This window comes from Schistocerca cancellata, chromosome 3, assembly GCF_023864275.1.
Source record: "Schistocerca cancellata isolate TAMUIC-IGC-003103 chromosome 3, iqSchCanc2.1, whole genome shotgun sequence".
In the NCBI taxonomy this organism is placed as follows: domain Eukaryota; kingdom Metazoa; phylum Arthropoda; class Insecta; order Orthoptera; family Acrididae; genus Schistocerca; species Schistocerca cancellata.
Genome location: NC_064628.1, coordinates 307,841,390 through 307,868,944, shown reverse-complemented (window position 1 = coordinate 307,868,944; position 27,555 = coordinate 307,841,390). Strand labels below are relative to the sequence as shown.

General features: G+C 38.7%; 1 protein-coding gene across 1 annotated transcript in view; it reads left to right on the top strand.

Moving 5' to 3' along the window:
- LOC126176285 (sodium/hydrogen exchanger 3) overlaps window positions 1-27,555 on the top strand; it is a 649,283-nt gene that overhangs the window by 600,000 nt on the left and 21,728 nt on the right. The window contains exon 12 of the mRNA XM_049923434.1: window positions 9,494-9,553. Coding sequence (XP_049779391.1) covers window positions 9,494-9,553 — 60 coding nt within the window. The remainder of the gene's footprint in view (window positions 1-9,493; window positions 9,554-27,555) is intronic.

The window sequence follows — 27,555 nt, the reverse complement described above, 5'->3', positions numbered from 1 at the left end:
TTCTAAGTGTTCCGCCAATGAATTGCAGTCTTTTGTTGGCTCTACCCATAACATTATCTATGTGATCATTCCAATTTAGGGTATTTTTAATTGTAATCCCTATGTATTTAGTTGAATTTGCAGCCTTAAGATTCCTGTGACTTATCGCATAATCGAAATTTAGTGAATTGCTTTTAGTACTCATGTGAATAACTTCACACTTTTCTTTATTCAGGGCCAATTGCCACTTTTTGCCCCATACAGATAGCTTATCTAAATCATTTTGCAATTTGCTATGGTCATCTGATGACTTTACAAGATGGTAAATGACAGCATCATCTGCAAACAATCTAAGACAGCTGCTGAGATTGTCTCCTATGTCGTTAATATAGATCAGGAACAATAGAGGGCCTATAATACTTCCTTGGGGAACGCCAGATATTATTTCTGTTTTACTTATCGACTTTCCATCTATTACTACACACTGTGGCTTTTCTGACAGGAAATCATGAATCCAATCGCACAAATGAGGCGATATTCTAAAGGCATGCAGTTTGGTTAGAAGGCGCTTGTGAGGAACGGTGCCAAAAGTCTTCTGTAAATCTAAAAATATTGGAGCAACTTGACATCCCCTGTCGATAGCTCTCAGTACTTTATGAGTATAAAGAGCTAGTTGTGTTTTGCAAGAACGATATTTTCTGAATCTGTGCTGACTATGTTACAATAAATCGTTTTCTTCGAGGTACTTCATAATGTACAAGTACAGTATATGTTCCAAAACCCTACTGCAAATCGACATTAGTGGTTTGGGCCTATAATTCAACAGATTACTCCTACTTCCCTTTTTGAGTGTTAGTGTGATTTGAGCAATTTTCCAGTCTTTAGGTAACAGATCTTTCTGTGAGCGAGCAGTTGTATATAATTGCTAAATATGGAGCTATTGTATCAGCATACTCTGAGAGGAACCTGACTGGTATACAATCTGGACCAGAGGCCTTGCTTTTATTAACTGATTTAAGCTGCTTTGCAACAACAAGGATATTTATTTCTATATTTCTCATCTTGGCAATTGTTCTTGATTTGAATTCAGGATTATTTACATTGTCTTCTTTGGTGAAGGAGTTTTGGAAAAACATGTTTAATAACTCTGCTTTAGTAGCACTGTCATCAGTGAATTCATCGTTGTTATCGCGCAATGAAGCTATTGAATGCGTATTGCCACTGGTGTGCTTTATGTATGAACAGAATCTCTTTGGGTTTTCCGCCAGATTTTGAGACAGAGTTTTGTTGTGGAAATTATTGAAATCATCTCACATTGAAGTACACACTATATTTTGAAATTCTGCAAAACTTTGTCATTCTAGGGGATTTTGCATTCTTTTAAATTTAGCATGCTTTTTTCACTGCTTCTGCAACAGTGATCTGACCTGTTTTGTGTACTATGGGGGATCAGTACCATCACTTATTAATTTATGTGGTATGTATATCACAATTGTTGTCATTACTATCTCTTTGAAATAATTCCACAACTTTTCTATGCTACCATGATCAAATTGGAAGGAGTGCAGACTGTCTATTAAAAAGGCGTTAAGAGAATTTTTATGAGCTTTTTTAAATACATATACTTTCCATTTCTTTTTTATGGTTGTAGGAGATACAGTATTCATCCTAGCAGCTACTACCTTGTGGTCACTAATCGCTGTATTCGCCACGATACTCACTATTTGTCCAGGATTATTTGTTGCTAAGAGGTCAAGAATGCTTTTGCAACCATTTATGCTTCAAGTGGGATCATGAACTAATTGCTCAAAATAATTTTCTTATTATGCTTCAAGTGGGATCATGAACTAATTGCTCAAAATAATTTTCTGAGAAAGCATTTAGTACAATTTTGGATGACTTATTATGCCTGCCACCGGCTTTAAACTTACAATTTTTCCAGCATATCGAGAGTAGGTTAAAGTCACTACCGACTATAATTGTATGAGTGTTGTACCTATTTGAAATGAGACTCAAGTTTTCTTTGGATTGTTCAGCAACCATATCTTCTGAGTTGGGGGTCGGTAAAATGACCAAATTAATAATTTAGTCCAATTGTCAAGTATAACCTCTACCCATACTACTTCGCAGGAACTGGCTCTGAGCACTATGGGACTTAACATCTTAGGTCATCAGTCCCCTAGAACTTAGAACTACTTAAACCTAACTAACCTAAGGACATCACACACATCCATGCCCGAGGCAGGATTTGAACCTGCGACCGTAGTAGTCCCGCGGTTCCGGACTGCAGCGCCTAGAACCGCAAGACCACCACAGCCGGCTTTTGCAGGAACTGTCTACTTCAATTTCACTACAAGGCAAACTACTTCTAACAGCAATAAATACTCCACCACCAATGTATTTAATCTATCCTTTCTGAACACTGTTAGATATTTAGAAGAAATTTCTGCTGAGCTTATTTCCGGCTTTAGCCAGCTTTCTGTATCTATAACTATTTGAGCTTCAGTGCTTTCTATTAGGGCTTGGAGCTCTGGTTCTTTCCCAACACAGCAGTGACAATTTACAAATACAATACCAATAGTTTCTACAACTAACTTACTGTGTTTTACGTGCCCCTTTTAGACAGACACTGTTTCTATGGTTCCCTGAGGCCCCCTAACCTTTTTTTTTTTTTTAAAAAAGCTGCCCATTCCCTTCCATACAGACCCTGCAAGCCATGTAGCTGCTTGCTGTGAGTAGTGGACTCCTGACCTATTAAGCAGAACCCAGAAACCCACTACCCGATGTGGCAAGTAAAGGAATCTGCAGACTACATGGTCACAGAACTGCCTGAGCCTCTGATCCAGACCCTCCACTCGGCTCTGCACCAAAGGACCACAGTCAGTTCTATCAACAATGCTGCAGATGGTGAGCTCCACAGAAATCTCACAAGCAAGACTGCAGTTTTACCATTTTCGCTAGCCACCCAAAACCAGAGAGAATCTCCTCCGATCCAAAGCAACATTCATCACTGGTACCCACATGAGCCACCACCTGCAGTTGGCTGCACCCTATACCCTTCATGGCATCCAGAAGCAGCCTTTCCACACCCGGAATGACTCCCCCCAGTATGCACACTAAATGCGCACTGGCTTTCTTCCCCTCCTTGGCAGCCATGTTCCTAAGGGGCCCCATTTCATGCCTAATGTTGGAGCTCCCAAATACCAGCAAACCCACCCTCTGTGAACACCCAGACCTTGTGGGCCGAGAAGCTTCCTCTGGAAAAGGGTGGACAACTGCTTCTAGCTCAGAGACATTGTCAGCCACAGATAATGCCCGAAACCTGTTCGTCAAATGAACCAGGGAGGCCCTACGATTGGCCCTTTGGAAAGTTTTTTGCTGCCTGCCAGACTTTGGAATGGTCTCCCACTTGACCACGGGTGAGGGGTCAACCTCAGTAGAGGCAGTACCCGGGGCGACCACAGCAGTGGACCGAACGGGGGGCACATGGGACGTGCTCGACGTCTCTCGCATCCCCGCATCCGATCCCCCACAGTGATGCCTCTTGGCAGCAGCCTCAAGCTATGTGATGGAAGCCAACACAGCCTGGAGCTGTGAGCGAAGTATTGCCAACTCAGCTTGCATCTGTACACAGTAATCGCAGTTCCTATCCATTACTACAGTTGCTCCCGTTTGAAGCCTAAAAATGTACAATGAATGAACGGTGTACTTGGCTTATTAGCAGCAGGAATTTGAAGTGCCCTCTCACTAACAGTCTAAATGACACTGAGCTACACAACCAAAACAAACAAAACCCTGTACGATCTGAGGGTCGATAGCAATGGTGGTATGGTACACTACACTGTTATTAAAATAAAAGCTTGTGCATAGTAAGCACTTGAAAACGCAAGAAATTACAAAAATAATCTAGTAACTACACAGCTATCTGTAAATAAATGAGTCACTTCTGCTGGAAACTTGTAAAAATATACAACAAACGAATGGAGTATTCGCCTTCTTAGCAGCAGGAACACGAGGTGCTCTGTCACTGACGGTCTTAATTAAGTTCCATCATGTAAAACTAAATTTCTAAAGCATGCCTAATTGTTTATTGATCTAAAGAGCTTCTGGGACTTTCAACCATCATACTTTTGCTTACTGGAGTTCATTTTTATTTATAATATAATATTAATGAACACTGTTGTCATTTTCAAATTGCAATTTGTTGTCAAAGAACTTCAAAAGAGCATAAATGTATTCTGGTCACTTACATACTTGTATACAGAAAACTTGAGAATTCACAATGCATATTAGCTTCAATATGTATCACTGTTAGTGGCTGGTTGTAGAATTGTGTGAAAATATTGTTTCCTGTGATCTGAATGATTAGAAATCTGTCACACCATATGAACCATATGCACAACACACATTTCTGAAATCAGTTGCTGACAAAAATGTGTAACATGATGTTACCAAATCAGATTTTATCAACATTATTTGAATTTTTCAGATACATCTTTGCAACTATTAAAAATGTATGGTTATTTTAAATCTAGTAAGGAAAGTTCTGGCAGAATGTAAATATCTTAAGAGCAAAGGAGATCACTTGGTGAATAGAAGAGGTGTTGAATTGTCAAAAAACACACACACAGGGGTGCACAAGTGCACATGCACACTCATGAACATGCATGAACCAGTGCCCCTACATTGTGCCAGCTGGAGACACAATGGCAAGATTGAAATTCAATGGCTTAACTAGGTTGTTGAAGTAGAGGTTGTGTCAGATGTGGTGGGCAGGTAGAGAAGCAGGAGGCAAGAAGAAGCATTAGGATAGTGTAGGTAGCAACTTGGATTGAGGGATCAGGTTTGCTGGCTGGGAATATGGCAGGGAGGAGTGGAAGGTGTGTGGCCTAGTAATATGGTACACAGGTATATGAGCATGTGGGTTATGGTGCATGATGAAAGTGGCTTGAGATGTGGATTGGAAGAGGGTGACATGACAAGTGGTCATTGGGGATAGGGCATGGGGACAGTAGCTTCACAGTGATAACTGTTAACCTACTTTCCCACACTGCCTACCCAACAGTTTCCCATTCCTCTGCCCATCACCCCATACCAGTCCACATCTCCAAGTCACCTCCATTATGTGCTTGTTATCCTCTGCTCTGGTACCCTTATATCACATGCCTAGCCCATGTACCTGCCACTCCTCCCTCCCACATTCCTCAGCAAACCTTCTGACACCCTCCAAGCTGCTAGCTACTCACCCCCAACCCCTCTTCCTTCCTCCTGCCTCTCTTCCCTACCCACCCCACCTGACACAAACCTCACCTTACTCCAGTCCACCTGCTGAAATGCAGACATAGCATTCAGTGTCAAGCCTGCACTATTTATGGCCACAGGTCTCCTTTATTCCTAAAGTATGTATATTTATTTTAATACACGCTTTCCATGTTTTCATTTAAAACATTGTTATCAGTATTTTTTGTTGGGTTTTTCTTTACATCTAGAAATATTGTCTTCATGCACATTTTCCAGGTACTCCTGTGGTTGAAACTGATGTTTTTGGACTAATTTCCTTTTGACTCATAGCAGTACACATTTGTTGATGTAAACCACAACAAAATACTGTATAGCAACTATGTACACTAAAGCCACACAAATGAGGAATTTTGCCAATGCATATACTCAGAAATATATTGCCCTCAGAATATTGTAGAATTTGTGAAAAGCTGTATCCTGCCCATTAAATTAAATGATAGTTTATAGAATATTAGTCAATAATTTAACGAAAATTTGTCATTTTTTCACTCTTTATGTGCCTGGTGCATGCAATTGTATGTATCAACAAATTTTGAGATGCACATAATTTTATGTTAATTGCAATAATTTCAGATATTAAATATTTGATTTAGTGATTTTGTTTTCAATTGCTGAAGTGCAGAAGTAATTATCTTTAATGTTTGCGATAAATTAATGACTGAAATACAAAAAGAACAAACCTAATTTTCCCCATACATATTCTCAGTAACCATTTTCATTTATTGAAATCCAGTCACTATCCCACAGTCTTAAAACATGTTCAGCTTTAAGCATTTGCACCCTCTGTATTTGTTTTCACTTAGCACTTTTCTATTTGCAACAGTACATTAATGCTACTGTGGATACGAGATCACCACCATTGTTATTGACTGTGAGTTTTTGGTCTACACATGTAATTCACAAAAGCTACATTTTTATTAGAAGTGCTGAACTCACTATAATTTAATTATTGTTTTTCAAAGCTTAATATTCCCCTTTTGAGGCTTGAATAACTATCTACATAATTATCTTGATGTTCAACAGACAGTACATTCACATTTAATAGTTTTACCAGAGTTTAGACTTAACACTATCATCCATATACACACATCAAAAAAAGTTTTGCATCACCTCTGTTCTGAGAGTTCTGGAACTTGTACAGGAAATTGGAATAGAGATCAACATAAACATCATTTCCACCCTTTTTATTGCTCATGAAAAGCACAGATTGCATATTGTACCCCCATACAGTGAGACCTTCAGAGGTGGTGGTCCAGATTGCTGTACACACCAGTACCTCTAATACCCTGTAGCACGTTCTCTTGCGTTTATGCATGCCTATATTCATCATGGCATACTATCCACAAGTTAATCATGGCACTGTTGGTCCAGATTGTCCCACTCCTCAACAGCGATTCGGCATAGATCCCTCAGAGTGGTTGGTGGGTCACGCCATCCATAAACAGACCTTTTCAGTCTATCCCAGGCATATTCAAAATGGTTCATGTCAGGAGAACATGCTGGCCACTCTAGTCAACTGATGTCATTGTCCTGAAGGAAGTCATTCACAAGATGTGCATGATGGGGATGTGAATTGTCGTCCATGAAGATGAATGCCTCACCAATATGCTGCTGATGTGGTTGCACTATTGGTTGGAAGATGGCATTCACGTATCCTACAGCCGTTACGGCACCTTCTGTGACCACCAACAGTGTACGTCGGCCCCACATAGTGCCACCCCAAACCAGCCGGGAACCTCCACCGTGCTGCACTCACTGGACAGTGAGTCTAAGGCATTCAGCCTGACCAGGTTTCCTCCAAACATGTCTCTGATGATTGTGTGGTTGAAGGCGTATGTGACACTCATTGGTGAAGAGAATGTGATGCCAATCCTGAGTGGTCCATTTCGCATGTTGTTGGACCCATCTGTACCACGCTGCATGATGTCGTGGTTGTAAAGATGGACCTCACTATGGACGTCGGGAGTGAAGTTGCGCATCATCCAGCCTATTGTGTACAGTTTGAGTCATAACATGACGTCATGTGGCTGCACAAAAATCATTATTCAACATGGTGGCATTGCTGTCAGGATTTCTCTGAGCTATAAACTGTAGGTAGCTGCCATCCACTGCAGTAGTAACCCTTGGGTAGCCTGAGCTAATCATGTCGTTGACAGTTCCTGTCTCTCTATATCTCCTCCATGTCGGAACAACATTGCTTTTGTTCACTCCGAGATGCCTGTACACTTCCTTTGCTGAGAGCCCTTCCTGGCACGAAGCAACAATGCGAACACAATCAAACCGTGGTATTGACTGTCTAGGCATGGTTGAACTGATCAGCTGTCGGACCCCCTCTGTCTAATAGGTGCTGTTCATTCATGGTTGTTTACATCTTTGGGTGGGTTTAGTGACATCTCTGAACAGTCAAAGGAACTGTGTGTGTGATACAGTATTCACAGTCAACATCTATCTTCAGGAGTTCTGGGAACTGCGGTGATGCAAAACTCTTTTTGATGTATGTATATATGGTCTCTTCTCATGTGAGGAATCATGTAACCAAACAATACTTAGACATGTTGATGTGCAATATTAATACATATGCTTCAACATTAATTTCTTTTGCACTCTTTTAATGTACTTTTGATGGACTTAATTATTAAGATACCTTTAGTAGGGCTACACTGTGGTACTGCCTTTATAAAAATTCGTGATTGGTCAGATTTTATCATGTAGCTTTAGTTATATGCTTGTGTCTTTTTTTTTTTTTAATTTCATCTGCTTGCAAATTTTACCCTTGAGACTGATAAGTTAAATGACATTTTATTTTAATAATGTGTATGTAAGACTAACAAATATTTCATTGATGTTACGAGAGATCTGTTTCAAAAGTACTGGTTCATCCATGGTACAGAATAAATAGGCCAGCCAGGAACTTTCTCATGGCTGTGTGACTTTTGTGCAGGTGTTTGGAACAGCAACTTATAGAGACACTGTCACAGAAAATGGGCAACATTGTTTTGGAGGATGATTAGCAGAGGGGTTTTTAATTTTGAAATCAGTAGACAGTTCAAATGGCTGCATATATTTAATCATTTCTGGTTATTTAATATGACAAAACTCACAGTCCATGGGTAATCATTTTTGTAGCTATAATGATAACAGATGGAAACAGAGAATACAAAGGAAAAGACAGCTAGTCAGCTTTAGCTGACTGGTGGATAAGTCATGGACATATATAACGGATCATAAACTTACATTAGGTTTCTAGCTATCAATATTTTTCTTGATTATATGCACACTCTGATGCACAGGTTTGCAGCATAAGTGCTACTGTGGCTCTGGACATTTGTGTTTGGATGTATGACTGTGGAAGTGTGTTTGTAAATCATAAAAACTATGATGGTGGGAGCAAACACGTAAAATAATTTATTCCATTCTGTTGCATCTACCAGTTAAAGAAAGATGCTAATTCACTACAGCTGTAATATTTATTACATGTTTAACCATGTAAATTGCTAATAATGCCAAATATTTATCACTGTTGTAGTAATGAAACAGAATGTGGACCAGCATTGGGAAATGTGACACATGGATATTATTAACAAATGTAATAATTATCAAAGTCACAGTAAATTACTGCTGAACTTCCTGTAACACAGAGGTCACACATTTCTGTTCATTGTATCCTGATATAAATGGTACCACAATAAACAGTCAAAATATGTAACAGGAATTAGAAAGACCATACATATGCTGAGAATGTAACATAGACATTCTTAAATTTTTAATATTATATCTAAACTAAACAAGATGTCACATATTAGATTTCAGTTGTACAAAAGAAAATGCAATTTTGATAACTACATTTATTGTTTCGATTACCTGTTTGAATATGATAAACAAATTATCTTCAGATCTAATATTAGTACTGCAAAGTGCCGTTTGTAAGATGGTTGAGACTGTAATTTTTTAGTTGTTTTAGTTAATGTATGGAATTCGTAGAGAGCAAAGCCTTTTTAATAATTTTACACTCATTTAGAGCAAAAAAGGCACATATTTATTTCTTCTGGTTATCCTGTGCCATATGCTATAGAGAAAGAATTATCTCCATTGGCAAGAAACTGAGGTGAAGTGAAAGGTTTTAGGAAGAGGCATCACCTAATATTGGTCTGTTTTAGTCTCTGTATCTGCACAGCTATTTTATTTTACATGATGTTTATTTTATTTTGACCAGATGATCCAGTATCAGGTGGAGACGGGCTTCAGAAAAAGATGTCACGTGATTCTGATGGTGGTAAGTAAAAACTGATTTTCTCTAAGCATTTCCCATTTTGAAGTGAGTAACAAAGCTAATTTTTGAATCCTTTTCTAAATTCTACCTTTGTTTTAACCTGTATATGCAGGGATATTTGTTTGAGTTGTTGTAAACACATTGTGTTCACATGGAGAGTTGAAGTCTTCTCAGCTTTCTAAATGGTCAGTAATATTTTTGGGTTGCAGCTCATGATTCTTTACTTCTAAGCATGATATTTCAACTAAGCACTTCGAGTCTTCTTCAGGTGATTCAGTGAAGACTCACATCAGCTTTTGTTTTGCACTATTTATTAGTACACAGCATGCATTTTGTGCACGCATCAGAAATGTCATACCAAGATTTTCCACATTGCCCGGCAATACAGGCACAGCCATCAGTGGTGGAAGCATCAAACATAGCTGCCTGGTGGACTTCCTCTTCGTGTGGCCTTTGTTGTATTTATTTATCTAAAATAGTACTGACTGCTATGGATACTGGAGATCTCAACTACATTGAAAGTGTACACAGCTTTCACATAAGTGATTCCTTAACCTGATACATGAATTAGGTACCCATTATAATTCCAAATCTGTTACTGTTCTAGCACTCTGTCTGTACATTCAAATGAACTACCAGTGGATAGGAAATGGAACACAAAGCAGTAACATTCCAAGTCTGTATATTCATTGCCTCAGTAGATGATGTGGCATTCTATATTTGACTATAATGATATTTGAAACAGCAATGTATGCTTAATGGTTTTTATGTTCTCAGGTAGTTTGCTAAAAAGCTTTAAACTCATGTCAAAATACGTTATCTTTGCTGAGAGTGTTTAGTGGAATTGACAGAATTACGTGCATTATCATAATTCTTGCCTATCATAATGTGACATTGTAAACAACAGAAGTCAGTGGATTTCTTACACCATCTTAATTTAATTCATTATAATACCCACTTCACAATGGAGTAGCATTGTTCTCTACATACATAAATGATCTGGCAGGCAGAGGGAGTAGCAACTTGCAACTATTTGCTGATGATGCTGTGTTGTGTGGGAAGATGAGCTTGAGTGACTGTAGGAGGCTATAAGCTGACTTAAACAGAATTTCTAGTTGATCTGATGAATGGCAGTTTGTTCTAAATGCAGAAAAATGTAAGTTAATTGAGATGAGTAGGAGAACAATCCTATACAGCATATTGGTGTGATGCTTAATACAAAATAATTGATTAGATATCCAGGCCTAATGTTGCAAAGCAATATGAAGTGGAATGAGAACATAAGGATGGTAACAGAGAAGGCAAATCATCGACTTAAGTTTAGTGCAAGAATTTTAGGAAAGTGTAGCTCATGTATAAAGGAAACTGTCTAAATACCGCTAGTGTGATTCATTCTTAAGTATTGCTTGAGTGTTTGGGTCCTATGTCAGGTTGGATTAAGGGAAGACATTAAGAAATTCACAGACATTCTGCTAGATTTTTAACTAGTAAGTTTGATCAACATGCAGGTATTATGGGCATGCTTTGTGGACTCAAATGGGAATCCTTGGAGGGAAGATGACACTCTTTTTGTGAGGTGTAAGTGCACTAATTTAGAGAACCAGCATTTGCAGCTGACTACAGAAGAGTTCTCTTACCACCAGAGTACATTTTATGTAAGGACCACAAAGATAAGATTGAAGAAATTAGCATTTGTACAGGGGCATAAACACAGTTGTTTTTCCTCACTCCATTTGCGAGTGGAACAGGAAAGCAAATTAATAGTACTGTCTGCCATGCACCATACGATGGCTTGCAGAGTGTGTATGTAGATGTGCATATAGACATAGATAAAATGCATGGCTGTTCATAGTTCCTCATTGTTTAAGACAGATTGGAGAATTACAACTCTATTGAACAGGCATTGGTCCAGCCTGTAAGTCATGTAGCTGCAATGTGACAAGAGATGGTTTTTACTCATCTCAGTGTGCTCCACATATTCCACTGCCTGGTCTAGGATGACACTCACATCTCCTCAGCCAAGAATCACTAAAAAATAGTGCTACATTGCATGTGCCCACAGACTGCATCATATGTACCTTGCAGTAGCTGAAAATTATATATTTTAACCAAGTCATTAGGGCCACTGCAACCACAGCCTTTCATAGTTGTGACTAAGTTATGACTGCCTAATACTTTAGCCCACACAGTACATCTCCTGGTTTCAAAATGTGCTCTTCGCATCCTGGCTGATTCTTGTGATGATGTCATACAACTAGGCGAATCTCTTAATTGACCAATATTAACTCTGAAATGGAGTTTAAGTTTATTGCAAAAGTGTCATGTCTAAAATACTGGATGAACTTCAAATCCACATCTACATCTACATCTTCATGGATACTCTACAAATCACAATTAAGTGCCTGGCAGAGGGTTCATCGAACCACCTTCACAAAAATTTTCTATTATTCCAATCTCAAACAGTGTGCAGAAAAAAAGAGCACCTATATCTTTCTGTGCAAGCTCTGACTTCCCTTATTTTATTATGATGATCATTTATCCCTGTGTAGGTTGGCATCAACAAAATATTTTTGTATTTGGTGGAGAAAGTTGGTGATCAAAATTTTGTGACAAGATTCCACTGCAACAAAAAAATGCCTTGGTTAAAAATGTCAACCCCTAATCCTGTATCATGTCAGTTGCACTCTCTTCCCTATTTTGTGATAATACAAAATGTAGTGCACTTCTTTGAACTTTTTTGATGTACTCTGCTAATCTGATAAGAGCCCCAAACTGTGTGTAGGTTGGGTTGTTTGGGGGAAGAGACCAAACCGCGAGGTCTTCGGTCTCATCGGATTATGGAAGGATGGAGAAGGAAGTCAGCCATGCCCTTTGAAAGGAACCATCCCAGCATTTGCCTGGAACGATTTAGGGAAATCACGGAAAACCTAAATCAGGATGGCGAGACGTGGGATTGAACTGTCGTCCTCCCAAATATGAGTCCAGTGTACTAACCACTGCACTGCCTCGCTCTGCACCCAAACCATGCAGCAGTGCTCCAAAAGAGGACAGACAAGCAAGCATAGTGTAGGCAGTCTCTTTAGTATACTGTTACATTTTTGCAAGTGTTATGCCAGTAACACGCAGTCTTTGGTTTGCCTTCCCCACAACACTTTCTATGTGTTCTTTCCAGTTTGAGTTGTTCCTAATTATATTTTGTAGGTATTTAGTTGAATTTACTGCCTTTGGATTTGACTGATTTATCATTTCATCTTTAGTCATCTTGTGGACTGACATAGAGATATTAATTCTCTGATATAATTACCAGCTGTTTTTACATTTTTCCTTTCGCTCAGTTTACATGACTCACTTCACTAGTGCAGAATATTGTTTAACACTCTTATACATTCATAATTGCTCAAAAATTCAATACTCGTTTCACTCCACATACATTTTAATAATATATTAATTGCATATTGCTTTTATCTGTTGAAAATGTTGTGTTTTAAGGAAGCTATAAAAGATACTGATTTGAAATTTATATGACAATCTCATATTCATATATAACTTTATCGTATGAAGTTTCAGTGACAGTGGTTCATGGAATCCAATAAAAATGAAATCACTGTCTGTCATATGATTTAATTTCTCACCACATGCTCATGTGCTGCAGTATGACATATGACAAATTGCATATCGAATAAACTATTCGCATTCAGCCCTATCCATATAGCATCTGCACTAGCACAAACTGTCTGTTAGATTGAACTACACATTGCTGCACTACACACACTCACACAGTATTACATAGCTTTCAAGTTGTCGCTAACTGCAAACTGTAGGTAGGTATAAAACACTTGCACATAGAGTGTTTATGAATCAGATAATTTGACTAAATATTGCATTCGGCAAATGCAGAAACTATAAATTAGATATAACTAAAGCATGGCACCAAAATCCATGTTTTTCCTCTAATGTTTTACCAATGTATTGTCTAAGATGTCTAGAATACTCCTGGAATTTCAAGTTAAAGTAATTGTTCATCCTTCATCAAACATTGAAAACATTCTAGCACAGGTAAAAGGTTACTTACTACGTGGATGAATGGAGTTAGTATAAAATTAACTGTCTTAACATGTGGCCCACATGTCATTGTCTTTTCTTGATGTCGTGTTAATGGTTGATTGCTGTTATGAATTAATTTTAAATAGCTTTTCACAGTGCTATCAAAGTAGAGTTTCAAGTTCATGTACATTTCGTCTCATTTTTCTTTTGACAGTGATCAGCTGTTATCACCAAGACTATGGTGAGTCTAAATTACACAAACAATTGGCAATAACACATTGTTCACACACAGTAAGTGTTTTTAAAGTACTGAATGTTAAACACTGACTGATGACATGAACATTACTCAATGACTTCCTAATGCAGAATAATTAATTATAGATATTTTATTGCATTGGACGTTGACTGCACCTCTTTAAACGTGTGTGTAATACTGTTTTCACAAAATAATAAAATGTTGAGTTATTCCATTCTTAAAAGTAATGTAAGACAATAAAAAGTAGAAGATATGTACAGCACTCAGAGAAAAATATGGAAACACCACAAGAAATGCATGCTTCAACATAAATGCAGATGCTAGCCAAGCCTGCAGGTTGCACAGTTGTATTTCACCACCTATTGCCCCTATGCAAGACTCAAATAAGTTGCAAGTGTCAGCCATAATCCCAAAAACAGTGTTCTGTGTAGATGTGAGTGTATTATGTCAGAGTGAAGTGAATTTGAACATGGGGAAATTGTTGGTGCTCGTATGATGGGTGGTTTCATAACCGAGGTGCTTGGTGTTTCAGGAGACACCCTGTCAAAAATTTACCCCACATGTAGGGAACATGGAAAAACATCATCCATTAAGGTGCAATGCAGCAAAACTGTTTGTTGAGTGATCCTAACAGATGGTGATTGAAGAGAACTGAGACAAGAAATAAGGGGACACCAGCTGAAAAAGTCACTGCAGAACTAAATGTTGCACTCGTGAAATATTAAAACAACACACAGGGAACACCAAAATCAGGGAATTGCAGAGTGAGCTAGAGTTCCAAAACCATTTATCAGTGATGCAAATGCCTGTAACAGGAAAACCTGGTCACTAAACAATAAAATCTGGACTACGGAACAGTGGAAGAAAGTGATTTGGTTGGTTGATTCTTGTTGTATACTGTTTACAACTTTTGGCTCAGTTTATGTCCCAAGAATGAAATGTGGTGGAGGTTCAGTGAAGATTTGGCCAGCCAACTTGTGGTATTGCATGGGCCCCATAGGTACTCTTCTATATCATATTACTGTCAAGGAATATGTGACTGTTTGGGCTGATTAGGTTCGTCCCTTGGTACACAGTTTGTCCTCCAATGATGATAATGTGTTACAAGATGACAGAACCCCAGTTCACACAGCTCGCATCACTCAGGACTGGTTTTTTGAATATGAGGATGAATTGTTGCATCTCTCCTAGCCACCACAGTCACCAGATCTCAATGTTATTGAGCCTTTGTGGTGTACTTTGCAGATTGCTGTCCACTTCCATCATTGTTACCTGAATACAGGACCCATTTTGAGATGGCCAGAAGCTGTTTTGAATGGCAATAGTTTCCATACAACATATTAGGCATGGTAGTTCATTGTGTTTTTGGTGTTTTCATATTTTCGTCCACCTTCTGTGAAGTAATTTCTACTAACAGTTGGTTAAATGTCATTAAAATGCTTTAAATAATAGGTTCTATTTTATATTGCACAAGTTAGGGTGTGCTATAAATTATAGCTTCTATTGCATATTGATTAAGTTTGGGTGTGCTCTGTGATTCAAAACAGCACACCAGGAATCTCAAATTGTCTAACTGAAGGTCGAGGGCTGTTGAAAAAGTAAGTTCTGTCTGGTGTACGGAGTACTGGGGATACATCAGCAGTATCAACATAGCTGTGTCACCCAGCTTGGTATGAATCAGACAGTGCTGCGGAAAAGTTATTGAACTGTTTTTTGTGCTGTAAGCACAAATCAAAATGCCCATTATTATTGAAAGTACAGTTGCCTGTGAATTTTGTGCTGTCATTTTTTTCTGTGCATAAAAAACCTGAAAACTATAAACATTCTTAGTGAATTTCACGTAGTATATGGGAAGCACATTATGAGTGACATTGCCATAAGGAAATGATGCCATTTGTTTTGGGAAGATTAGGTGAATTTACTTTATGATGAAAGAAGTGGTTGCCATGTGTTGTAAAAATGTTATGGACATGGTTGTATGAATGTGTCAGTGCTAAAATTCAAATTTTGTGTATGATGTGTCGCAAAGCATCTGAATGATGACCACAATATGAAGAAGGTGGGAACTGCATCAGTGTCTTTGATGTGGTGCAGTAGACAAGGAGATGAAGTTCCTGACTCACATTGTGACAGTGGATGAAACATGGGTAGCATACATCAGTGTGGAGACAAGAAAACCAATCAGTGGAATGGTGACACACATGTCTAGGTATTCAAATGAGTTGTCATTTCTGTTTTCTGAGTGATATTGTGCATAAAATGGAATCAACAACCATTAGTTCTGATAAAACCTGAGAGATCACAAGGTCAATCTTTTCAGCAGTGTGTGTCAGTTGCTGGAATGCACAAACCAATCATTTCTATCTATTGCCGTGATTTCCCTAAGGGCACCATTATTTGCTGTATCTTTCAACTGCTGACAGTTTATAAACTTCTAACCTCCAGCATTTGCCTCCTATTGACATGAGGTTTCCCAAAAGGTATAATGTGTCTCACTGGTTCAGTTACAGTTTCAGTGAAAGACAGTAACTCAAAATTTTTGGATAGGGGGATGGATGTAATAGTCTGAGTTCTCTCTGGTTCCCATCTCCTCTGTGAATAAGCCTGCATGGTGGTGCAGTGGTTATCACACTGGACCTGAATTCAAGAGGACAATGGTCCGAATGTGCTTCCAGTCATGCAGATCTAGGTTTCTGTTGATCCCAGACAAATGCTGGGATCATTCCTTTGAAATGGTAGGGCTGACCTCTGTCTCCATTCTTGACAAATTCTGAGCTTGTTCTTCATCTCTGATGATATCCATGTCAGAGACTAATTAAATGCCAATCTTCCTTTTTTCCCCTTGTACAGGAACTCTAGACTTACCACAGACATGCCACTCATAATCAGGTGGATGAGTGGAGACATACTCTGTACTTCCTGCAGTGGATGTAGTATCCACCAGAAAGGATAGTCCTTGAGGTACCTTTGGTATGTCTTGTACATCTTTTGGTGTTATTCCTTAACACATCTGTCTGCAGCAATTTAAAATCATATGACAGCATTCAGGGCAATTTCCAACTGCTTGCACACAGCAATTACTAATTCCAGTGCCCGAGAACAGCATTCATAGTGTCTGTATTGTGGCTGGTGCAATGTTGTACAGAACAGTAAATAAGCATCCATTATCCCTGGGACCCAGAAAAATGAGACAGCTTTGCAACAATGTGGGAATCATGCTGACTGGAATGGTGTGGTCCATCATGAGTTCACCCCAGAAGCTACTTATGTCAATAAGGAGTACTACAAAGTACCAAGAGGTTGTTCATCACCTTCTTGAAGCAGTTAGACACAAACAGCGAGTCTTGTGTTCTGCTCATCATTCTCAATTAATTCAGAACTTTTTGCCACAAACAAAACATGACTGAGGTTTGTCAGTTACCCTATTCCCCTTACCTGGCAGAAAGTGACTTCTGGCTTTTCCCTAAACTGTAAAAAGAATGGAAGGGACCAGATTTCAGAGCAGGGAAGGCATTATACAGAATACAATGGAGCAGCTATGCACCATACCAAAAGAAGCTTTCAAGCTTTCCAGCGAGCTTCTAGCAGTGGCAGAAGCATTGAAAGAGATGTGTAGAAGCTGACTAGGACTACTCTGAAAGTGACTAGTATCAAAAAATTGTATTTCAATAAAGGCTGATTTCATAAATAAAAGTCAGATAAATTTGAACAGGTATCGTGTAACATGACACTCTCATGAATTTTGATATAATTAACATCAAAAATATGTTTAAATTTTACATGACATTCTAGGATCTTTGTTTTCTAAGCAAATTTGTTGGACACATGTGATTTTATTCAGACACAAAGGAAATACTGGAAGTCAGCTTAATACATGCACTAATGGAAAAATTACCACAACAAAAAATAATTAATGAGAGCAGGAATACATTTTTCTATGTTACATATTTCAGTGATTAACATTGAAAGATTATAGATTAATATAAATGTTAGATAAGCCACTGAAAATGTAAACTGCTGGTACATTAATAGCTGGTGTTGCCACCTGAGTGTTGCATGCAAACATGCATGCATATGTTGTCCAGGTGCTAGATGTCAGTTTTTGGGATGGAGTTCCATGCCTGCTGTTGCTCATAGTCAGTCTATACAGGGATGGTCAGTGCCATTTGTGGATGACACTGGAGTTGTCATCTGATAAAGACCCATATGTGCTCAATTGGAGACAGACCTACTGATGGAGCAGGCCAAGACAACATATCGACACTCTGTAGAGCGTGTTGGGTTACAACACCAGTGTGTGGCTGAGCATTGTCCTGCTAGAGAACACCTTCTGAAAAGCTGTTCATGAATGACAGCACAAAGGTCGAATCACCAGACTGATGTACAAATTTGTAGTCAGGGTACATGAGATAACCATTAGAGTGTTGCTATTGTGTTACAAAATCGCACCCCTGACCATAACTCCAGATGTAAGTCCAGTATGTCGAGCACACAGACTTGTTGGTTGCAGGCCCTTAACTGGCCTCGTTCTAAACAATACATGGCCACCATTGACAGAGAGACAGAACCAGCTTTCATCTGAAAACACAACGACCTCCGCCTTGCCCCCAATGAGCTCTTGCTTGTCGTCACTGACATTGCAGATGGTGATGTTTTGGGGTTAGTGGAATGCACACTATAGGGCATCTGACTTGGTACTGTCCTTAAAGTAACCTATTTGTAACAGTTTGTTGCATCACTGTGGTGCCAACTGCTGCCCAAATTGTTGCTGCAGATGCAGTACGATGCACCAGAGACTTATGCCAAACATGATGATCTTCACTCTTGGTAGTGCCACACGGCCATCCAGAGCACGGCCTTCTTGTGACCGAACATTCTCATGACATTAGCTGCCAGCAATCGTGTACAGTTGCTACATTACTGCCAAAGCTCTCTGCAATAAGGAACATCCAGCTTTTCATAGCCCTATTACATGAACTCATTCAAACTCAGTGAGGTGCTGATAATGTTGTCTTTGTTGCCTGAAAGGCATTCTTGACTAACAGCAACTCACCATGTCCAGCCTCAAAAGTAACTAAAGCTTATACCATTACAGCATGTATTTAAAGCAAACCTGATTTGCATCTTAACAGTGGTGCTACTAATGCAAGTCTTTTCTTTCTAAATTTTGTTTATGTTGCACAACTCCTTCTTGGTGTTTTGATATTTTTCCATCGTTGTATATGTGTATAAATAAACATGTAACTTCCATGGATTTTACATTTAACTGATTTCATGTCACCTTCTACACTAGCATGCTGAAGATGAGCCCTGTATCATCAGTGAATCCCAATAAAAACCGTGGGAATTGTGGGACACAACAAATCGCCCACTTGAGGTGGATAACAAAAGCTCATTTTTTCCTGCATTACACATAGAAATCTCTCTCATTGTGTTGACCTGTAGACTTGATTGCTAGTGTACTTTCTTTCAGTAGTGTACTGCACAGTCTTCTGGGGCACTGAAAATACGGTCAAGAAAAACATTTGTTTTAAGTTTTTTGTGTTACATTGACAACATTGCATAAGCCTCTTCATGGACCAAATCTTTCTTGCACTTACATGCCAATATATATATATACTTTCTGGTGATGTTTGTGGTTAATATCAAGAGCAAATTTATGAGTAAATGCAAACAACAACCACAATACTAAAAGTAACAATAACTAACATATAGACTATTCACCCCTATCTACGTGCTTAATTGACAATATTTTCGTGGACAGAGCAGGAGCAGCTCTGTATCACTGTAAAGCAAATAGTCAGTGGACTGTCAGATCATGATGGTGAACTGCTTACAGTAAATGACATTAAGCTGTGTCATAAAACTAAGCATTCCTTTAAATCTTACAGGCCAGGAAATACTGATAGGCTAGAAATCTTCAGACTTTTCTTGCAGCAGATTGATTGGAGCCCTGTATGTATGGAAAAGAATGTTAATGATGAATTTGTACTGTAATATTTTTAAAAGAGTTATAAAAAATCTGAAACTATGTACATGACATCTGAAACTGACAACTCACATAACAAAGCAGAAACCATTTGGCTAGCTATAAAAAGGGGAGAGTGAGAAAACCTGGAATATATGTCTGATATGGAAATTTGTCATAGTGGAAACATAGTAAAAAAAATTGGAGAGGAAATTGCTGATATCTTCAGTAGACATTTCTTAACAGCTGCTGAGAGAATTGGCTGTAAAGGCTCAATGAGTGATGCATTAGCACATCTGCATGAAGCTGGCAGTGCCAGAGCTGTTCAGACGCATGTAATTCCTTTCATAATTAGTGAGATCAAACAGATAAATGAAAAACATGAAAGCAAACATTTCTTGTGGGGCTGATAATATTTCGACAGTGCTATTTAGATACTGTCATGGTTCGATAAATACAGCCCTATGGCACACTTTTAATGTATTACCCCACTTAGATTAAAATATTCTGTGTGAAATCACTTTTCAAAACAGGCGGGGGGGAACTGATATATCAAACTACCGCCCCATAACCCTGCTAACACATTTCTCCAAGGTCCTAGAGAAATGGATGTTCAGTGGAACTGTTGATCACCTCAACAGCCATAACATTCTTTCTCAATGTCAGTTTCGTTTCGGCCAAGCCCTATCAATTGATGATGCTGTTTTCTCCTTCACTTATCAATTTCTGAAATCTCTTAACAGCAAATTGGTACCAATTGGAATCCTATGTGACCTATCCAAGACTTTAGACTGTGTCAACCATGATATATTGTTAAGAAAAACAGACTTTTATGGGTTAAGTGGAATAATGAGGACATTGATGAAGTCTTATCTCACAGCTATGAAACAGAGGATAACAATTACTGACAGTAATGGATTCCTACTTCATAACAAAGGGGCTCAGTCAGCAGTGGAGCTCCACAAGGCTTGCTGCAGGGCCCCTTACTATTTCCTTTATTTATACATGACCTCCCACGCTGTACCACTTCAGTGAGCTAGTTCTCCCTCTTTGCTGATGATATTTCTCTCTTAATAGATAAAACAGCAGCGAAAAACCTAAAACCCCCTGCTAATGGTGATTTATTGATTTTCACAAATAGTTTAACAGTAATGGACTCACCTTCAATGTTAATAAAACTCATTATATACAATTTCATTTGACACAGAAAGAACAAGTGTGTACAAATAAAAAGTGCAATGGACAATGTATACAAAAAGTGGACTCTCCTAAGTGTACCTTTACAGAAAATTAAATTTGCCCAACCACATCCTAGATCTGGAAGAAAAAAAAAAAGACTTCATTCTTCAGCTTTTGCTTTACATAATTGTATCATATGCACATAAGGATGCCGTTAGAGCTACTTACTTTTGGTATTTCCATGCACTGTTGTCTTATGGCATCATCTTCTGGGGTAACAAGCCAATGGCAATAAAACTTCCATTGCTCAGAAGAGAGCTGTATGCATTATAAATACTGTGCATCAAAGACACTTATGCAGGAAGCTGTTCCAGAAAAACCAGGTTCTCATAACAACATCTTTGTATATCTTCTCCCTTGTATGTTTCATTAATAAAAAATCACTCTCTTTTCAGAACAAATAGTGAATATCATAGGTACAATTCAAGGACAAAAGAGGACTTAACATAGCAACCGGTCAAACTTCACCCTTGTACAGAAAGGAGTAAACTATTCAGCATCAGAGATTGCAATGTTTTACCAAGAAACATTAAAATACTTGTTCTTTAAACACCAAAATTCAAGAGCAAATTGAGTCAATATTTGATACAAAGATCATTCAGTTCAATTAGTGATTCTTTAGAGCATATGAGCAAGAATTTATGTAACTTTTAATTGCATATATGGGTGAACCATTTGATGCAAGCGTAAATGCAAACTATTCCTAGTATGAATGACTCATAATGTATGTATAAATATTATTGTTTCAAACAGTGGGAAATCCAGGATGAAATAGTGAGAATATTATGAAAAGGGTAGACTGTTGCTCACAATTTAGTGGGAATGCTGAGTCACAGTTTGGCACAACAACACTGTCAAACAAGTAAACTTTCAGCCAAAAAGACTTTCATTGGAATTACACAACACACACACACACACGCACACACACAAATATAAAAACAAAGATGATGTACCTTACCAAACAAAAGCATTGGCATGTTGATAGACACACAAACAAACACAAACACACACACACACACACACAGAATTCAAGCTTTCGCAACCAACGGTTGCTTCATCAGGAAAGAGGGAAGGAGAGGGAAAGATGAAAGGATGTGGGTTTTAAGGGAGAGGGTAAGGAGTCATTCCAATCCCGGGAGCGGAAAGACCATGGTCTTATATATATGTCCTAGCAACTCTTTTCTATTGGGATCAACGGAACTCCCTGTAAATAAGTAACTTAGATGAAAACGTATTCCTATCCAGCAAGTTTGGTTTCAGCAGGATGAGACCACAGATCACACAGCAAGAATGTCAGTGAAAGATATTCGGAATGTTTTTCATGGTCACTTCATTTCCTGGTTTGGTGAAATTAGTTGTTCTTCTCGTTCCCCAGACCTGTCCATGTGTGACTACTTTTCATGGAGTCAAGTCGTGTGTTTACGAGCATAAACCCTTGATGAACTGAAGGAAGCAATTCATGTGGAAGTTATTGAAATTGACAGAACAATATTAGAGAAGGCCGAAGCCAACTTCTGAGAGCACCTGTAGAAGTGCTTCACTGAAAACGGCCATCACTGGAAGATGTCGTTTTCAATAATTAATTTTGCACAATGGCAACATCATTTGAGTATTATCCTGTAAATAATATATATATATATATATATATATATATATATATAAACAAAGATGATGTGACTTACCAAATGAAAGTGCTGGCAGGTCGACAGACACACAAACGAACACAAACATACACACAAAATTCAAGCTTTCGCAACAAACTGTTGCCTCGTCAGGAAATTTTGTGTGTATGTTTGTGTTCGTTTGTGTGTCTGTCGACCTGCCAGAACTTTCATTTGGTAAGCCACATCATCTTTGTTTTTAGATATATTTTTCCTTCGTGGAATGTTTCCTTCTATTATAACCATATATATATATATATATATATATATATATATATATATATATATATATATATATATATAATAGAGGGAAACATTCCACGTGGGAAAAATATATCTAAAAAGAAAGATGATGAGACTTACCAAACAAAAGCGCTGGCAGGTCGATAGACACACAAACATACACACAAAATTCTAGCTTTCGCAACCAACGGTTGCCTCGTCAGGAAAGAAGGAAGGAGAGGGAAAGACAAAAGGATTTGGGTTTTAAGGGAGAGGGTAAGGAGTCATTCCAATCCCGGGAGCGGAAAGACTTACCTTAGGGGGAAAAAAGGACAGGTATACACTCGCACACACACACATATCCATCTGCATATACACAGACACAAGCAGACATTTGTAATATATATATATATATATATATATATATATATATATATATATATATATGGTTATAATAGAAGGAAACATTCCACGAAGGAAATATATATATATATATATATATATATATATATATATATATATATATATATATATAAAAAAACAAAGATGATGTGACTTACCAAATGAAAGTGCTGGCAGGTCGACAGACACACAAACGAACACAAACATACACACAAAATTCAAGCTTTTGCAACAAACTGTTGCCTCATCAGGAAAGAGGGAAGGAGAGGGAAAGACGAAAGGATGTGGGTTTTAAGGGAGAGGGTAAGGAGTCATTCCAGTCCCGGGAGCGGAAAGACTTACCTTATGGGGAAAAAAGGACGGGTATACACTCGCACACACACACATATCCATCCACACATATACAGCTTGTGTCTGTATATGTGTGGATGTTTTGCCAAACGAATCTGCTCCAGTCCGGAATCCTTGAACCATTACACCAACAACCTGAAAACCGCTTTTGCATCCCGTAACTACCCTCCCGACCTGGTACAGAAGCAAATAACCAGAGCCACTTCCTCATCTCCTCAAACCCGGAACCTTCCACAGAAGAACCCCAAAAGTGCCCCACTTGTGACAGGATACTTTCCGGGACTGGATCAGATTCTGAATGTGGCTCTCCAGCAGGGATACGACTTCCTCAAATCCTGCCCTGAAATGAGATCCATCCTTCATGAAATCCTCCCCACTCCACCAAGAGTGTCTTTCCGCCGTCCACCTAACCTTCGCAACCTCTTAGTTCATCCCTATGAAATCCCCAGACCACCTTCCCTACCCTCTGGCTCCTACCCCTGTAACCGCCCCCGGTGTAAAACCTGTCCCATGCACCCTCCCACCACCACCCATTCCAGTCCTGTAACCCGGAAGGTGTACACGATCAAAGGCAGAGCCACGTGTGAAAGCACCCACGTGATTTACCAACTGACCTGCCTACACTGTGAAGCGTTCTATGTGGGAATGACCAGCAACAAACTGTCCATTCGCATGAATGGACACAGGCAGACAGTGTTTGTTGGTAATGAGGATCACCCTGTGGCTAAACATGCCTTGGTGCACGGCCAGCACATCTTGGCACAGTGTTACACCGTCCGGGTTATCTGGATACTTCCCACTAACACCAACCTGTCAGAACTCCGGAGATGGGAACTTGCCCTTCAGCATATCCTCTCTTCTCGCTATCCGCCAGGCCTCAATCTCCGCTAATTTCTAATTTCAATTTGCCGCCGCTCGTACCTCACCTGTCTTTCAACATCATCTTTGCCTTTGTACATCCGCCCCGACTGACATCTCTGCCCAAACTCTTTGCCTTTACAAATGTCTGCTTGTGTCTGTGTATATGAGGATGGATATGTGTGTGTGTGCGAGTGTATACCTGTCCTTTTTTCCCCCTAAGGTAAGTCTTTCCGCTCCCGGGATTGGAATGACTCCTTACCCTCTCCCTTAAAACCCAAATCCTTTTGTCTTTCCCTCTCCTTCCCTCTTTCCTGACGAGGCAACCATTGGTTGCGAAAGCTAGATTTTGTGTGTATGTTTGTGTTTGTTTGTGTGTCTATCGACCTGCCAGCGCTTTTGTTTGGTAAGTCTCATCATCTTTCTTTATATATATATATATATATATATATATATATATATATATATATATAAGCGCTGGCAGGTCGATAGACACACAAACACACACACACACACACACACACACACACACACAATGCCTCACCTGTTGTAACTTGACTTGCTTGACTTGTTGCACATCTCTAAAGGTTCTCATTGATGATATTTATGGATCATAATGTCATAATGAATTAGTGGAATATGAGGAAACAATACTTTTGGGAAAGACAACATTATTTTCAGAATCTGTTATTAAAGACTTTATAAAGGTACACATTATGGAAAATATTTTTAACAGTCATAGCAGCTATCAGTGGGATAATAAATGGAATCTCATCATTTTCATCATCAGTCTCAGCATTGTTGGCAGTATACATCCCAGGCCATTGTGAGAGGTTACCCGTCAGCTGAGTGTCATATTACCATTGACGGTCCGACTGTGTCACTGGGTAGTGCGAATAATTTAGTTGGATAGCTTAGTGTGGAAAGCCTAGGTAACAATATCCATGTTCACATGTTTGAAATGCATGCAGCATGTTTATACAAGGTGCAATGTGGGAAGTTTTGCAGGCTCAGCTGAAGATGACTAACAGGTGTCCAGTTGAAATATCATACTTGGAAGTAAATTAGGCCAGACTGCAACATCAAATTATCATCAAGTGATACAATGTCAAAACACAGGTGAACATGCAGCATTCACATATTTTAAATGTGCAAATTTATGGCTTGCAAGTTTTGTTCAAACAGTATGCAAAAAGACTGAAAAAATGTAAATGTTTGTAGAATACAAATGATGTAACACTTGTTTGACATGGAAGGAAAAGAAAAGTTAACATAAGGGAAATCTTCATCATGTTTATAAATTTATGATATCTTTGTTGCTAGTTTATTTCTCCAGTTAAATGAGGATGTATATGAAATATTATATATTATAAAATTAATTAATATATTATATGTTATAAATGCTAAAGGTTAGAATGTAATTTATTTTTAGTCCAACAATTTTATCCAGCAATTATTTTTACTTTTATCTCTGACATTATTTTGTGCATGTGAAAAATATTAATGTGTACCATGGTTCAGAGTCCATTTTGGACTCTTTATATCCATCTACAACTGTTGGAGTGAGCCAATTTTTAGTTTATCTGCAATAGAAGAATTCTTAGTAAAGAACTGCCATACCCAGACCAACATTTAGGTTGATGAATGCCTTGCTTACAGTATCAGTAAGCTGTTGCACTATAAAATAGATCAGAATATGTGACAATTAAAATAATAGGTTTCAGATGTAAATAAGTATTACCTACAAAAGTTTTATAATCAAGAATAAGAAAGACAACATCATCGCAGTTAGATAGGAAGTTCAGGAACATAAATACTCAATTCATCAGCATGTTAGTCAGAACGGAGTTTGACACTGACTTATGGGACTCAGGTAGTGAAAAAGGAACAAGTATTTAATGGGATGAAAGAAACTGGAACAGAAAAAAATAGAAATAGAATAGAAGAAAACTAATGAATGTCCATGCTATGTGAAGTAGGAAGAAAATATACATAAGTAAGAAAATAGTGATGAAGAGAGAAATTAAATAGCATGGTAGATCTCATAGAATCAGGTGTACTGCCTGTGCTCTGCATCTTCCCAACACAATATTTTGATGTTGTACCTTGGCATCATATCGGGTGTTTCCTGAGACTGCTTGCTTTGTCGACCAGGTCCCGTATTTATATTTGGGCAGTGCCTGATGTTCACTATTCTGTCCATGCCCACTGTAACTGTTTCTTGTGATGGTATGTGTTTCCGTCCAAACCCATTGAAGCTGTCTTCCATCCCATGGCTTTCCATATTAGGTCTGCATCTGCCAGGCATGTTCCTGGCACTATTGTGATGCTGTAGGTTTTCCTTATGCTGCTCATGACTGCAGTGGCTTTCTCTTCTGACTATATCATCCTTCTGGCATTGTGAATTCAATATGTGCCTGTCCAGTGCACTTGCTGTGGCATCAGTCTGCTGATGGAGTTACATGTTATGTCTGCACATGTTGTGCCAATCTCTTATGTTGGTAGCTGCTATATGAAGTTCTGTGTTATGTCCGATTGCTGCCTGCATGGCAGCTAAGGCTTCAACTAATTGATGTTGTTCCCTATCTTGTCTGTGACCACTGTGGTTGTCTCTTGAGAAGGGAGTTGCCACCTGGTGCTTCGCATGAGGTCTGATCCTGTTAATTTTGCTCTTGGTCATCTGAGGTTCATTACCAGAGGAGAGAACTTTTTTCCAGTGTTTCTGTAGTCATTCCAAAGCCATATTTCATGCTGCACTGAGCTTCTATCCTGCTTCCCAGCTGATCGGGTTCTTTGTCATCTTGATTTCAATAGAGTCATTGATGACAGTACCCCATAATTGGGGGTGGGGGGTCTGAGCCAGAAGACTGGTTATGTCATAGTGTGTTGAAGTTCCGGGCAGTGCTCTGCTATTTCTGAGACTGATTTAGTGGTCTGTTGTGGCCTAGAACAAGAAGAAGAGATCAGGAAGGTAGCCTTTCTACCATACGCAGGACCTGTTTGT